Source organism: Bidens hawaiensis, unplaced genomic scaffold (assembly GCF_021521415.1).
Source record: "Bidens hawaiensis isolate Kalapana, Puna unplaced genomic scaffold, B.hawaiensis_p1.1 tig00011227_1, whole genome shotgun sequence".
In the NCBI taxonomy this organism is placed as follows: domain Eukaryota; kingdom Viridiplantae; phylum Streptophyta; class Magnoliopsida; order Asterales; family Asteraceae; genus Bidens; species Bidens hawaiensis.
Genome location: NW_027491872.1, coordinates 25,009 through 39,411, shown reverse-complemented (window position 1 = coordinate 39,411; position 14,403 = coordinate 25,009). Strand labels below are relative to the sequence as shown.

The 14,403-nt window shown below is 36.1% G+C and overlaps 2 protein-coding genes and 1 pseudogene across 2 annotated transcripts; 2 read left to right on the top strand and 1 right to left on the bottom strand.

Moving 5' to 3' along the window:
* The first annotated feature begins 377 nt into the window (after positions 1 to 377).
* On the top strand, positions 378 to 6,117 carry LOC143537519 (TMV resistance protein N-like; annotated as a pseudogene).
* A 967-nt stretch (positions 6,118 to 7,084) lies between these two features.
* Positions 7,085 to 7,960, top strand: LOC143537523 (uncharacterized). Its single transcript, XM_077031272.1, has one exon. The coding sequence runs from the start codon at positions 7,085 to 7,087 to the stop codon at positions 7,958 to 7,960; it is 876 nt and encodes a 291-aa protein (XP_076887387.1).
* Positions 7,961 to 9,644: 1,684 nt separating this feature from the next.
* LOC143537522 (small ribosomal subunit protein eS26x-like) lies at positions 9,645 to 11,413 on the bottom strand. Its single transcript, XM_077031271.1, has 4 exons — positions 11,288 to 11,413; positions 10,105 to 10,189; positions 9,885 to 10,018; positions 9,645 to 9,780 (listed from the first exon to the last, which is right to left on the bottom strand). The coding sequence occupies exons 1-4, from the start codon at positions 11,411 to 11,413 to the stop codon at positions 9,709 to 9,711; spliced, it is 417 nt and encodes a 138-aa protein (XP_076887386.1). The 3' UTR covers positions 9,645 to 9,708.
* Between the last annotated feature and the right edge of the window lie 2,990 nt (positions 11,414 to 14,403).

Here is a 14,403-nt window from a genome sequence, read left to right as displayed (position 1 = left end):
AGAATTGAAACTGAATAATAATAATCATAATCATTATGATCATTAATTGTATTGACTAGACAACCAATTTGAATTTCAAAAACGAATTCAAAAAACTGTCTCACGCGGGCTCGGGTTTTCGGTGTTGACGCACGAGTTCGATGAATTTCTAGTCCAGAAACCCAAATTTACGCCCCCCTGCGCGCGCGTAGGACCTGTGGTAAAACATGTCATAAAGATTCAAATCAATGGTGAAGGGTACACCTTATATACCACTCATTATTTTGTTCACAACCCGATGTGGGACAATCTTTACCACCTCCTTATTGAGACTTCATTTATGCACTCTTTTACTTAAAATTCCAACAAAATCTTCCTTACCGGTTCTAACCACATCAATGGCTTATACACCAGTACTGTATCCTCACTTTGCACCCGCCTCTTCTTCGCAGTGGAGTAACTGTGATGTATTTCTTAGTTTCAGACCGCAAGACCTTTGTAGGTCATCTCTACTCGGCCCTTGCAGATCGGAAAATACCCACTTACAAGGACGAAGAGACACTCCCCCGGGGTGATTCCATTCGTCCATCCCTCTTCAAGGCTATCAAAGGGTCACAGATTGCTCTCATTATATTCTCAAAAAATTATGCCGAGTCTTCGTGGTGTTTGGAAGAACTTGCATGTATTATGGAATGCAAGGATAAGAGTGGGCTAATTGTTATGCCCATATTCTATGACGTATATCCCTCGGAGGTGAGAAACCAAAATAGGAATTTCGGAGAAGCCTTTGACAAACATAAGGTGGAGAATATCACCAATAGGGGTGGAAATCTTGATCTAAACCCTTTCAAATGAGTCAATTTGAGTTGCTTTAAAAGTTAAATGAGTTGGTTTGGGTAAAAGGTTTAAATAAATGGGTCAAAATGAGTCATTTGAAATTTCATCCTTTTATTTTCGAGTCAAAATGGGTTGACAGGTTCAAAGAAATGGGTCGATGTGGGTTAGTGTCCTAAGGAAATGTGACAGGTTTCGGATCGGAACGGGTTTTCATACAAGACAGGTTTGGCACGAAATGGAGATCGGAACGGGTTCGGTTCGGGTTTCAAGTCAACACGAGTTTTCACCCGTGACGTGTTGGGTTTTGGTTTCTTTCTGGTCGATTCCTGACTCGTTTTTGTTCGGTTTGAATTCTTTTAGTTTCGTTTTGATTGATTTTTTCGATTTCGATTGATGTGGTCCGGTTTTGGCTTTTTGTTTCTTTTTTTCATTTTCGTCGATTTTTTCAGTTTCGGTCCGATTCTAGATGGTTTTTTTTTTTTTTTTTATGGAACGAGGACAACGTATGAAACATTTTAGTGTTTTTACTTTTTTTGTTTATGATTTTATATTTTGAGTTATAATTTTTTTATTATTATTTTTGAATATTTTTTTTGAGGGTTTTTCATCTAAATAGAAAACCCCTAAAAATAATTCAAAAAAATAATTAAAAAAATCATAACTTAAAATATAAGTAAAAAACGAAAAATATAAAAAAAAAACTAAAATGTTTCCGCCGTTATTCTCGTTCACAAAAAAAAAAAAACTCAAAACCTGGTTTGACCCTAACATATTTTGACCCAAACCAAAACAACCATTTTTTTTAATTGATTCGCGTTGATCCAAACTCATTTTGACTCATACTCGTTTTGACCCATGACTCATTTCAACCCATGACTCGTTCGACCCAACCCAACCCATTTGCCACCTCTAATCACCAAGGTTGAATCATGGAGAAAAGCACTTGTTGATGCAAGTGAAATTGCTGGCTGGGAACTCAAAAACATAGCAAATGGGTAAAATCTAATTTCACTTCTTCAACTTTCTGAAAGTTTATATATTTGTTTGAAGTGCATGTGACATTAATTATTTAATTTGTAGTGTAAACAAATCCCAACCTTGACTCCTTAAATTAATGCTCAAACTTGACTTGACCCAACACCCAAAATGGGTACAACTAGTATCCGGTCACCCCTTTTGGTTCATTTTCTTAATCTTTAGGCTGAACCAACTCAGTGTTGTCTCTGAGAATCGTTAAAATTTTTAGGGCCAAGACTAAAATATTTTTGGGCCTTAAATAATAGGGTTTTTTTGTTGGGTTTATGCAATTAACTTTATAAATGGACTTACTTGATTATGAATTTGGATAAGGATGAGTAAATTCGGTACACGTACCGATTGGTACCGGTACTGAAATCGCACCCAATATAGTACCGTCGGCATTGAAATCGGTACCGAATCGGTGCCAAAGTTTTGAGTATCGGTACGGTACCGCTATTTCCGAATTTTACCTTAAATACCGGTACCGAACTGAAAATTTCGTTATAGGTACCAAGAATTTGCGATTTTTCAGGATCGGGATTTTCGGTACCGGTACGGTACCGATCTCATCCCTAGTGCAAAATTTTTTTTTTAATTAAAATATGTTTAAATGAGATGAGTAATTGGATTTAAACATTAAAAATACATATTTTTTATTAAGATATATAGCTTTTTTTAAAAATAATCGGGCCTAGCCGGGGGGGGGGGGGGGGGGGGGCGGGGTGGATGTTGGTCGACCACCCTGCCGACCTTGACCCAACCCATTCTTTGGTCACCAGTGGTACTGTGGTAGTGGTCTTAGTGTAGTGTATCTGTTTCATATATACTGGACTAATATTTATAGTAACTTGACTTTTATACTCTTATTTTGTTGGCTAAATTACTACTTTTGGGAATTCATGTGAGCACACGCTAACTGTCCATATATTATCAATTCGTAGGCATGAAGCAAAAGGTATCAAACAAATTGTTGACATGGTTTCAAAAAAGTTGGTTTTCTTAACTTCGAGCGTTGATGAAAACCTTGCTGGGATGAGAGCTCGGTTGCAAGACCTAGAAGAGCAGTTAAAGATTCGGTCAAATGGTGTCCGCATGGTTGGGATATGGGGAGGCGGGGGTAGTGGTAAGACTACTCTTGCATCTTCTCTTTATATGAAAATCTCTTGCCATTTTCAAGGTCACTGCATTGTTGAGAGTGTTCAGGAGAAATCAAACAAATATGGGTTAGAAAGTCTGCAAGATAAAATTATATCAAGTCTTTTGAATATGAAAATAGAATTGACAGAGTATTGAAGAAGGAAGGCACATAATAAGTAGGTTAAGCCGCAGCAATGTCTTGCTTATTCTTGATGATGTCGATGATTGTAAGCAACTAGATGCTTTAGCTGGATCACACAATTGGTTTGGTAATGGTAGTCGAATAATAATTACAAGTAGAGATGAACATGTGTTGATAACGCACAAGGTAGACAATGTGTGTCCTATCACATTATTATCGCGTGATGAGGCTATTACACTTTTCAATAAACATGCCTATAACAAAAACAACCTTGTAAATGATTATGAGAAACTTTCGCTGCAAGTGGTTTCTTATGCTGATGGGTTGCCATTAGCGCTCAAGGTTTTAGGTTCTTTTTTATACGACAAAGACGAGAAGGAATGGATGAGTTCCTTGGCTAGACTAAAAGATATTCCACAATTGGAAATAGTGGAAAAGCTCAAAATTAGCTATGATGGACTTAATAATGTGGAGAAGGAGTTATTCTTGGATATTGTGTGTTTTTTTAGAGGGGAAAGTGTAAAAAACACTTATTATGGTACCGATGATGCGATGGAGGTATTTGAAGCTTGTGGTTATCATCCTAATATTGGAATAAAGGTGTTGAAACAAAAATCTCTCATCACTATTTTGGATGGTAGGTTTAATATGCATGATCTCATTCAAGAAATGGGACACTACATTGTCAGAGGGGAATATCCTAATAATCCCGAAAAACATAGTAGAGTTTAAAAAGATGAAGAAATTAGAAACTTGTTTCTTGGAGATGCTACAAAGGTTATATTATGTAATCTGACATTTCGAAATACGATTACATGTATATATACTCTTAACTTTATTCTTATATCGTTTTCTCTTGTATTGTAGGAAAATCACAAAATTGAAGCAATACAAATCTGCATCATGACGCTCGTGAAGGTCATTTATCACTCTTTTGTAAGATTGTGTCAAACATGAAGAAACTACGATGGCTTAGTTTAACTCTATACAATAATCATGATGAGAATGCGGAAGGACCTACTTTTCTATCGAATGAGTTGCGGTATATTAATTGGCATGATTATCCGAGAAGTCCATTACCAAATAGTTTTCAACCAACGATGCTTGCTTCTCTGAAACTATCTCGTAGCTTTCAAAAACAACTTTGGAAAGGTTACAATGTAACTCAAATGTTCAATATACATTTATACTTAATTTACACCGCAGAAGTTATCGTATATCTCTTAATACAACCTGTTAGAGGCAGCATTGGAACCGTTTCGTTGTCTAGTTATAGCTTTGGAAACTCTTATTAACATGTATATGCATTTATACATTGATCAGCATCTGCCCCATTTGAAAGTGCTACTACTCCGGCACATGAACAATCTACAAAGCACACCAGATTTTGTTGGACTCCCATGTCTCCAAAAGTTGACACTCCATGATTGTAAAGAGTTACAAGAAATCCACCCATCACTTGGAAAACATACAAGTCTTGAATATGTAAGTGTATCAGATTGTCGCAAGCTTCGAATTTTTCCAACGATCATCCAAATGGAAAAAATCAAGACTCTTGAAATCAGATATTGCCACAAAAGTCTGGAGTTCCCAGAGATCATATCAAACATGGAAAACTTGGTAAAGTTGTATTTGGCTAATATGGGGATAGATAATCTACTCTTGTATGTTGGAGACCAATGTCCCAACCTTATTTCGCTAGACTTAGTTGATTGTTTTTATTTAAATAACAAAGAAGTCAATTTCTATGGATTAAAACATTTAGAACAGTTCAAATTACACGGATTGAATCATCTGGAGATGCAAGATCATATGTGTATCTCTTGGTTGACTGGTAAAGTTGCATGTGGAAGGCAAATCTTGCATAGATTACAACTTTCTAATTTTTGGTTGGGATCAGTGTTCCCACAATTGACACAAAGCTTACGGAAGTTGGATCTGGGCGGCTGTTGTTTGAAAGATGGGGAAGTTCCATCTAATATTGGTGAATTATCCAACTTACAAGAGTTAAATCTAAGTCGCAATAATTTTACACGATTAGATGTTACTCTCTCGCAGCTAAATCAACTCAAAATTCTCACGCTCACTAATTGCAAATGGCTTGTAGAACTACCCAAGCTCCCGTCTAGTATATTTATTCTCACAGCAGACTTTTGCAAATCACTTACAAAGATTGGAGATTTTTATGCAGATTGTAGATGGTTATGTCAAGTCTCACTTGTGAGAGGAGGTGTTATAATTGATGGCAGTGGATTCCTAAAATTCGTGTGTACCATGCTTGAGGTATGTATGACTATCTCTGTTTCCTAATATCAATTGGTGAAGCTATTATTAGTATCTAATAAGTTGGTGTTTATTCTTAAGGGAAATGCTATAGTGAATCACTCCATGCTTCTAAAACTTGAAGGCGTTGAGATTGCGAGGGGGTTCAGAACTCCTCTTGTTAGAGGGAGTAGATGTAGATTGCAACTTCCAGAGAATTGGTCCAATGATTTTTCTGGATTCTTAATGTGCGCTGGCGGGACGTACGAAATTTCGTATTATTCTCAAAGGGTAAGTATCGAGCACGTGTTAAGCGGTATGGATTATGAAGATGATGTGGTTTGGGAGAAGACTGATAATGACAAAAGAACATTAGTTTGGTATGTTTCATTTGCTTCATTGAGGCACACTACATGGTGGAACTCAACGTACAAAGCGGTTATGTTTTCGTTGGGACTTGGAGCTGATATTCAGTCGTTTACTGGGTTTGGAGTTGCACTGGTTACTAGAAAAGGCGGAAATGGTCTAATAGAAACATCAATAACACAACAAGAATATGAATTTTCTCGTTATACACCCAACTTCAATATTGTACAAGACTTGCAATATGCTTTAAAGATTGAGTTCCCGTCTAAGTATGAAGCAGGCAATGAGTAGGGGCTTGTATTTTGAAGAAGGTATGGTTTGGGAGGAGACTCAATATGGTGATAAAACATGAATGCATATTTAGTTCTCGATATTTAGTAGAATAGGTTTTGCGATCCAAAATGGGATAGTGGCGCAGCTTGTTGCTCGCTTACTCATTATCCAGATGTAGTTTGGTTTATGTTAAATGAAACCAGGTTATTACTGGAAAAAAAAAAGAAAGATATTGAAGTAAATAACTTTTGTAAAGGATTTAGATCATTGTCTGGTTCTATGTATTTTTTTTTCTTTTTAATTGTCATAAACAGTAATTTGATATTTTTGTTAAAATAACAATGTATTGGTTAAATCCCGTCCTTTCTTTCTGATGATCTCAGCTTTTGAGTTAATTATACAAATTCATTTTGTTATTCGGTAAGTAACACTTTTAAGTTCTAATTTTAAAATGTTTATATTAATCTATAGTTGTTAATTACTTTGCAACATGTTGGAGGGCTGATATTACTTTTGTTATAAGTCCTATACAATATGTATATATAACTAATTTACGTCCTTCAACTTAAATAAGAAAATATACAATTATTTAGTTAGGATGGAACCGGGTCAACAATTTTGACCCGTCGTTTGCGGTAATTGGTAACCCCCACTCGTTTATGCAATACGCCATTGACATGGATGATTTTTCCGGATTTCAAGCCGAAGAGTGATTCCGAATGCTGGGTGCCAATGTGGGCAGGTGGCTCGGATGAGCGGGCAAAGGATGGTAGTAAATAGTTTGACTTGTGAAAGATAAAAGATTCATTCATCATGTTTGAATACTTTATGGCGTTGACCTTAAGAAGTAGATAATAACTAGTTCATCAGTTTGTGCAAACAAGTAATCAGTTGACTTCTTTCTTGATGTCTCCTATCATTTTAATATGTTTTTACAAAAACATGTTGATCACTACTTTAGAACATGCCGTCCACCTTCTAGTCTCCACTTCATCACATATATATACATGCATTAGCGTGTTCAACCTTTTAACCAAAATACTTCTAAGGATTTAGTAATCCCTAGTTATGGCAACCGACGAAAAGGAGATACAAATTTCAGTAGATCCTGTATCCATGAAAGAAGTTACCGGATATCCAAGTTCAGGATTACCTAAACCTCGAACCATACCAAAAAAGAACAAGTTTCTTAGCACTAGTCTCCCAAATTCGGCTTGTTCATCCCCGCGTGTAGTTATTCCAAAGTCAAAAGCCAAGGATCGTGATCAAGCACTCGAAGCAGCTCTAGCTCAACAACACTCGGTGGCTCTGTCTCGTCTTGTTTGGCTTCGCGAGAATCGCTTGCAAAGAAGCAAGTCATGTGGTGAAGGGAGACCATCTGGTCAATATGATGAGTTTGACATGTGTCGCACTTCCAGCAAAGCTAGCACTAATAGTGCTAGTGCTGATGGTGAATACAAAAGAATCATCGACTCAAAGAAACGTAACGACGAGGACTTCAAATGTGGGGCGCTGTGCCTTTTCTTGCCAGGGTTCGGTAAGGGAAAGCCAGTGAGAAGTAGAAGAGATGAGCGAGAAGAAATGGCACATGTTATCTCACATAGGGTGTCTCTTGAGAAATTTGAATGCGGATCTTGGAGATCATCAGGTATTTTGAACGGAGGGAGCGATTACTCATCCAACCATTTCTTTGATTTGCCATTGGAGCTTATACAAATGAGTGGAAACGATGCTAATTTGCCAGTGAGTTCGGCTTTCGTGTTTGATAAGGATGTGAAAGGAGTTCTTAAGGTGACTGGAGGTGGAGAAAAGAAGTCAAATGATGGTCGTCATGTACGGTTTTCAACATCTTCTCCTAGCACGTCACCATCTTCATGCATCACACCTCGTATGCGCAAACCTCTTGTTGAGTTCAATTTATTCTTGGAAGCTCAAAACGCTTGAACATCGGTTTTTATATGTATGTGAGAAATTAATAGTTCATAAAGGGGATTTTCTCTCTTAATATAAAATAAAATAAGAAATTTGTGCACTTCTACTCTATACATGATCGAAAGTCTTATAAACCTATATAAATATGTTGAATGTTGTCAGCATTATACAATTTTCATTTATTCATTCCATAGCTACAACTACAAGTTGTGTGTTCGTGTGACTTTTATTCTCCGTTTTTATGGACTTTCCATGACATTGCGTATTCGTTGCGCTTGATTATCATTCCAAAATCATTTTAAACCAAGATTCAAAGAGATCCTATAAAAACCACAAAATCCGGACCAGATCATTTCTTGATAGAAACGGACACACATAGCCATTGGCTAAAAACTAAAAAGTGTAATAGACTAAAATCAGTGATTTTGAGTTGCTTTGTTTACAAGCATTTCTGATGCAGGAGTATCCGGTCTATTAAGTTGGTCCGGCCCAACTGTTTATTTTTATTTATAAATATGGTTGTTAGGTCTTTTGTTTAGTCAGTTGATTGTTTTTAATTAAAGTATTTGTAAGTTTTTAAGCTTGTTCACCGAATCATTCGGTTTGAATCGTTTGAATGAAATCATTGTGTTCTTGAGCCATTTGATTGCTATTCGAAACTGCATCAATTTCTAGGACAGATTCGGTCCAGGTCCAGCATTTACAACATTTCTGGACCGAACCAATAACCAAAACTTTTAAAGAACATAAACCTAGTAAGTTAGTAAGCTGGGTTACCGGACCGGCAACAACGTTTCTGTTACAACACTAAAGACCGGTTTGTATTGAACACAGCACCATTTTTTATAAGAGTTTACAGGAAAAGTTATAACACATTAAAACATAATAGCACGAAATATGTTAAAAGATAAAACATACGTAATATTTTTAGATTTGTATAAGCTAAAGTATTAATCTATAAACAATATTTTTATAATTATACAGGTGTCATATTCATATTTTCAAAAATAATAATTTAATTCTTTCAGTAAAAAGTAATAAAACTTGCCTTAAAACATTCAATGCTTCCATCAGGTTTGAATTCATTTTTAAAACTATGAAATGAAATTTTTAAAACTCAACTCACCTGTATTTTGCTTAAACCAACTTACCATGCCAATGTTTCAATTTGAACAATTTTCTTAACATCTAGAATAAACAATTTCAGCTCATGTCTTGTTTACAACAAAGAAAATACCACGATTAGTATATCTCGCTCAAACAAACAAAATTAACCGATTTCAGTAAGTTTTTGTGCTTGAAGAAAAAACCAATAAGACCTACCCAGTTTAATTATTGTTCAGTGCAGAGAAAGGGAACCATATTATAAAATACAAACAGTAAACATCAGGGACACTTGTCATTGGTGTTTAATGTTAAACCGGTCAACTTATGTCATTGGTTTTAAGTTAACCAGGTTGCAACCAGTTCATGAAAGAAGATTAACATCCAACAAATCTAACATATAACTGAAAGAAAAACTGGTATGGCTAAATATCAAACTGATTCAATTTCCAAAACTACCCTCTCCACCTGATATCCAACCAATCAAACAGAATCGACTGGTGGTATCAGATAAAAACCATAACCGATACAATACCACAACAGAATCTTAATGAACAGACGGCCAAAACTAAAAAAGTTCTTCATAAAAATCATAATAGAACGAAAATTCAAAAGAAAACATGGAACCAAAACATACATTGATCCAAAGATATTCCTCATACACGAGCAGGGGGTGGCCCGCCAGCGCCACCTGGGCGCGGTGCTTGCCCTGGCTTGGAACCATCATCCTTGAAAAAAGAAACATAAAAACGTATGGTTAAACACTGAAAGAAACATATAAAACAAGTGAATAGAAATAACGTGGGATAAATAAATAAGATGGTAATCATACCCTTGGGCGACTGAACCGCTTTGGTGGCTCCCGGTTCCTCCTATCAGCACGGGATCGCACCCTTACAACCTTGGAGTGAATTGCACAAGAAACACAGTGTTGAATCTTCAGATACAACTTGGGAAGTGTGTACTCTATAAAAACAAAAGACAAACTTATTATAAGATGATCAATATAACTAATAAGAAATAACTACAAAACTTTTAATAAATAGTCTTACGGTCAAACGCACAAGCTTCTTGAACATCCCTCACAGCAGCTTGCTCAACAATGTTCCTCACAAGAAATCTCTTGATGGCCTTGTCCTGAGAAACAATTAAAGAAACTCTCAACGACAAAACTTAATGACTCGAAATAACCAGTACTCAGCAAACTTTAAAAAACAAAAAAGAAGATAACATTAAAATCAAAAAATCAGTTGCAAACGATGAATCAAATACATAATTTCCAAACTTTTTATTTTTGAGCACTATGCAGTTAATGCCAAAAAATAGCGGACATCGGTCAATGACCGATATCTGAGATATCAGTTATTGCGGTGGGATACCGGTATATATATATATATATATATATATATTATATATAACACCAAAAGTTATCTAATAATAATACTTAAGCCTTAATACCAAAATCATAAAAGTCAATAGTTCAAAACACAAAGTAACAATATTTTTAATTTAAGACATGATTTAATCACTTAATCGAAAGCCATAAATATATAAGCATCAGCAGCGGCTGAAGAAACGGGTATCAAAGATGAGCATCAGCAGCGATTGAGGTATTTTTAGGGCAATAAGCTGATCGTTCAATAATAATCATAATGAAATTGGGCTATGGGCTTACAGTTTGGGCCAAAAAATGTAAAAATTGGGTCAAAAATATTAAACTGATAATCTCACCGCTATTTTCCGATATATCGGTGGCCAAATATCGGCGAAATAGCGCCGCAAATATCGGAACCGCTATTTGGACCGATATTTCGGCCGCTATTTTACCGCCGGACCGATAACTGCTATAGCACCGCTATTGATAGCATAGTTTGAGCAATTTTCAAAATTTTAATACAGAGCTCAAATTAAATGGTTTGACAAATTCACAACATAAAAGGTTCAACAGAGTTATCAGCTAAAAGTGCTAGAAACACAAATTTAGCAAGCAAACGATATAAACAATAATCTAACCTGATCATCGAGGATCATTAAAAAAAATACAAACATACATTTCTAAAACAACAAAAAATGTATACATCTAGATCAAACAAATATTCAAATTTAAGCTTAAAAAACTGTTCATCATAACAATCTGGCATACAATTAGCATAAATCAAAACTAACAAAACACATCAAAATCTAAAGCACCTGAATTATCAAAATTACCCTTAAAAAACAAAAACAAAAACAAACCTTAGGACAACACTTTCCGCAGTTAGAGCAGCGAATGAACTTAACATGGCCACGGCCGTGCTTGTTCCGTCCACCGTTCCTTCGCTTGAAAGTCTGAACAAAACAATTCCAAAATTGAATTAACATAACCGAGATCGGTGGAACATAATAATAATAATAAAACAACAGATAGAGGTGAATAACTACTGACCATGAGGTTGATAGGATTCCGGCGTTAGCTTTGTGAAACGGAAAAAATGAGAATTTATATGGTGTGTTTTTGGAACCCTAGTTGGCCATATTGAAAAATATGCCAATGGATTTGTTGAAGGCTGCGGGCATTGGGCTTTTCACTGGACTTTGGTGTGTTTGTCTAGTTAAGTTTAACATGTTTTAAATAAAACAAAAACTAAAGAAATAATAAAATAATTATATTAGGTTTATTTTGTTCATGCATTTTGAATAATAACTGGTCTTTTTTTATAAAAGTATTTTACTTTTATATAAAACTGTTAAAATTTTGGTTTTGTTTTCTTTTGAAATAGTCTTTTATTGCTGAAATTTATCTTTTTTAAAAATTTAAATATATTGTTGATCTTCATTTTATTCTAGATAATAACATATGGTCATTGTTTCAATATGTTCCTACAACTAGAGATGTTCAACGAAACCGGTTCCTGGAACTGAACCGGTGGACCCGAACCGGACCCGAACCGGTTCCTACCCGTTTTTTGTAGGAACCGGACCCTATCTGATTCAACCCGATGATCCGTGACCGGTTCTTGCATTTCTGAGTGGGGGCGGGTAGGAACCGGAACCGAACCGGAACCGGTTCTGGAACCGAACCATCCGGAACCGGTTCCTAACCGGTTCTAGCCGTTGGATCGAATATAGCCGTTGGAAATCATTTTTTTGGCCGTTTTTTGACCGTTGGGGTCAAAAATAGCCGTTTTTTGGCTCCCCCAAGCACCCCACTGTATTTGGTGTCATGGGTTCATCACAACACTCAAAACGCAAACCCGAACGCAAAAAAATACAAAAAAAAACGCTATTACAACGTTTTGAGTTCTCTAATCTCTTGTTTTCTCTTCTTCTATATTCATATTTGTTGTTATGGCTGCCTCACAATCATCGGTTGGTCAAGGTTCCAACGCCGAACCAAGTTTCGTTCGTATTGTACCTCATAATCGTAATCAAGAGATTTGGTGCAATTGGGATTTGGTTGAATTGAGTGACCATTCATTGAAGGCTCGGTGCAAGTTTTGTGGGATTTATTTAAACCCACTTTCGAATTCAAATTTGAATAAACACATCAAAAAACCGTATTGCAAGGCGTTGAAAAAGAACGTCGATTCGCAACAAACGCAAATGGATAGTGAAGGCGGAATATTTACATACCAAATTGATCGAGTTCAAGATCGTATGGCGAAGTTTGTGATTCAAGAAGCTTTGCCGTTTAGCCACTTCGACAACCCTCGCTTAACCGCCATGATTCGAGATACGCTTCAACCACAATACACTCACGTAAGTCGTCATACTCTTAAACGTTATTGTTTAAAATTGTGGAAGAAGGCCAAAGAGGTACTAATTGCATATTTTGAAAATATAAATACGGGAATAAACTTAACTAGTGATGTTTGGTCGGCTCCACATGGTCTACCCGAATCTTATCTTTGTGTCACCGCTCATTGGGTAGACCCGTCATCGTGGGAAATGATGAAACGCATCATTGCTTTCGAACTCTTTGAGTATCCACATACGGGAGATAATTTGTTTGAAATTTTAGATTATGTTATAAAAACTTATAAATTAGAAAATAAAATATTTTCAATGGCATTTGATAACGCGTCGAATAATACATCGGCGGTTGATAAATTAAAATTAAAATATACGCCGATTTGCAATGGTGTACTTTTTCACTCAAGGTGTGTTGCACATATCATTAATTTAATCGTGCAAGACGGACTTGCTTCGGATAAGGTTACATCGGTTATAAACGATTTTAGACTAATGATACATGAAGTTTTTAAGAAAAGTAAAAAAAGACAAATGGAATATAGAAGATTTTGTAAAGATACGGGAATAAAAGCTTCGGGAGCTAATTGAGATGTACCTCATCGATGGAATTCCACTTGCATAATGTTTCAAAGTGCTTTGAAACAAAGAGAAACTTTACAAATGTTTCATTCTAGTCTTGCCGAGAATGATTTGGCAATCCCCTTTTCAAATGAGAAATGGGAAATTATCAATGACTTATCGACTTTTCTTGAAGTTTTTAAAACATCAACTACGAAACTATCGGGAACGTATTATCCGACAAGTTCCTTGGTTCTTTCGGAGTTATTTTTAATCGTTAACAATCTTAAAGAATTTGAAAATAAAAGTCCAATGTTTTCAAACATCATATTACCAATGAAGTTTAAATTAAAAAAATACTTTCTTGAATTGTCACCGGTTTTTAGTTGCGCCGCCGCTTTAAACCCAATGTTAAATGTTACGGGGGTTGAATGTGTGATAGACGAAATTTTTTCAGCCTTAGATATGCATGAAGTTGACCCAAACTTTTCAACAGAGGCAAAAAATGATTTTAACTTGAATTTTAAATTTATGTATGACTTTTATTTAAATAAATATGGGTCAAACATACACATGCCTATGCCGGGGGGGTCTTCATCAAGTTCAAGTGCTACTAGAGTACGAGATCCCATGATTAGCCTTATGAACACCGTTCGCAACGTAACGGCTAAAAAACAAAGGGGTAACACCCCTTCAAGCGAACTAGGAAGGTATAGTGCAAATGATTACTCTACCGGTTTATCCGAAGAGGAATATGGCACTTTTGATGTTTTGGCTTGGTGGAAGGTAAAGGAAACCGAGTTTCCGATTCTTGCCACCATGGCCCGTGATTTACTAACCGTCCAAGCTTCTACGGTAGCTTCGGAATCCGCTTTTTCTCTTAGTGGCAGGGTAATATCGGTGAGAAGAACAAGACTAAATTCGGAGTCGATGGAGATGTGCATTTGCTTAAAGGATCACTTGGACTCAATCGATCGTATTCAACACGTAACCACTCTCGAAGATGAAACACCACTTGATGTTCGAGTGCACGACGAACAAGAAGGCATTTCTACAAGTAA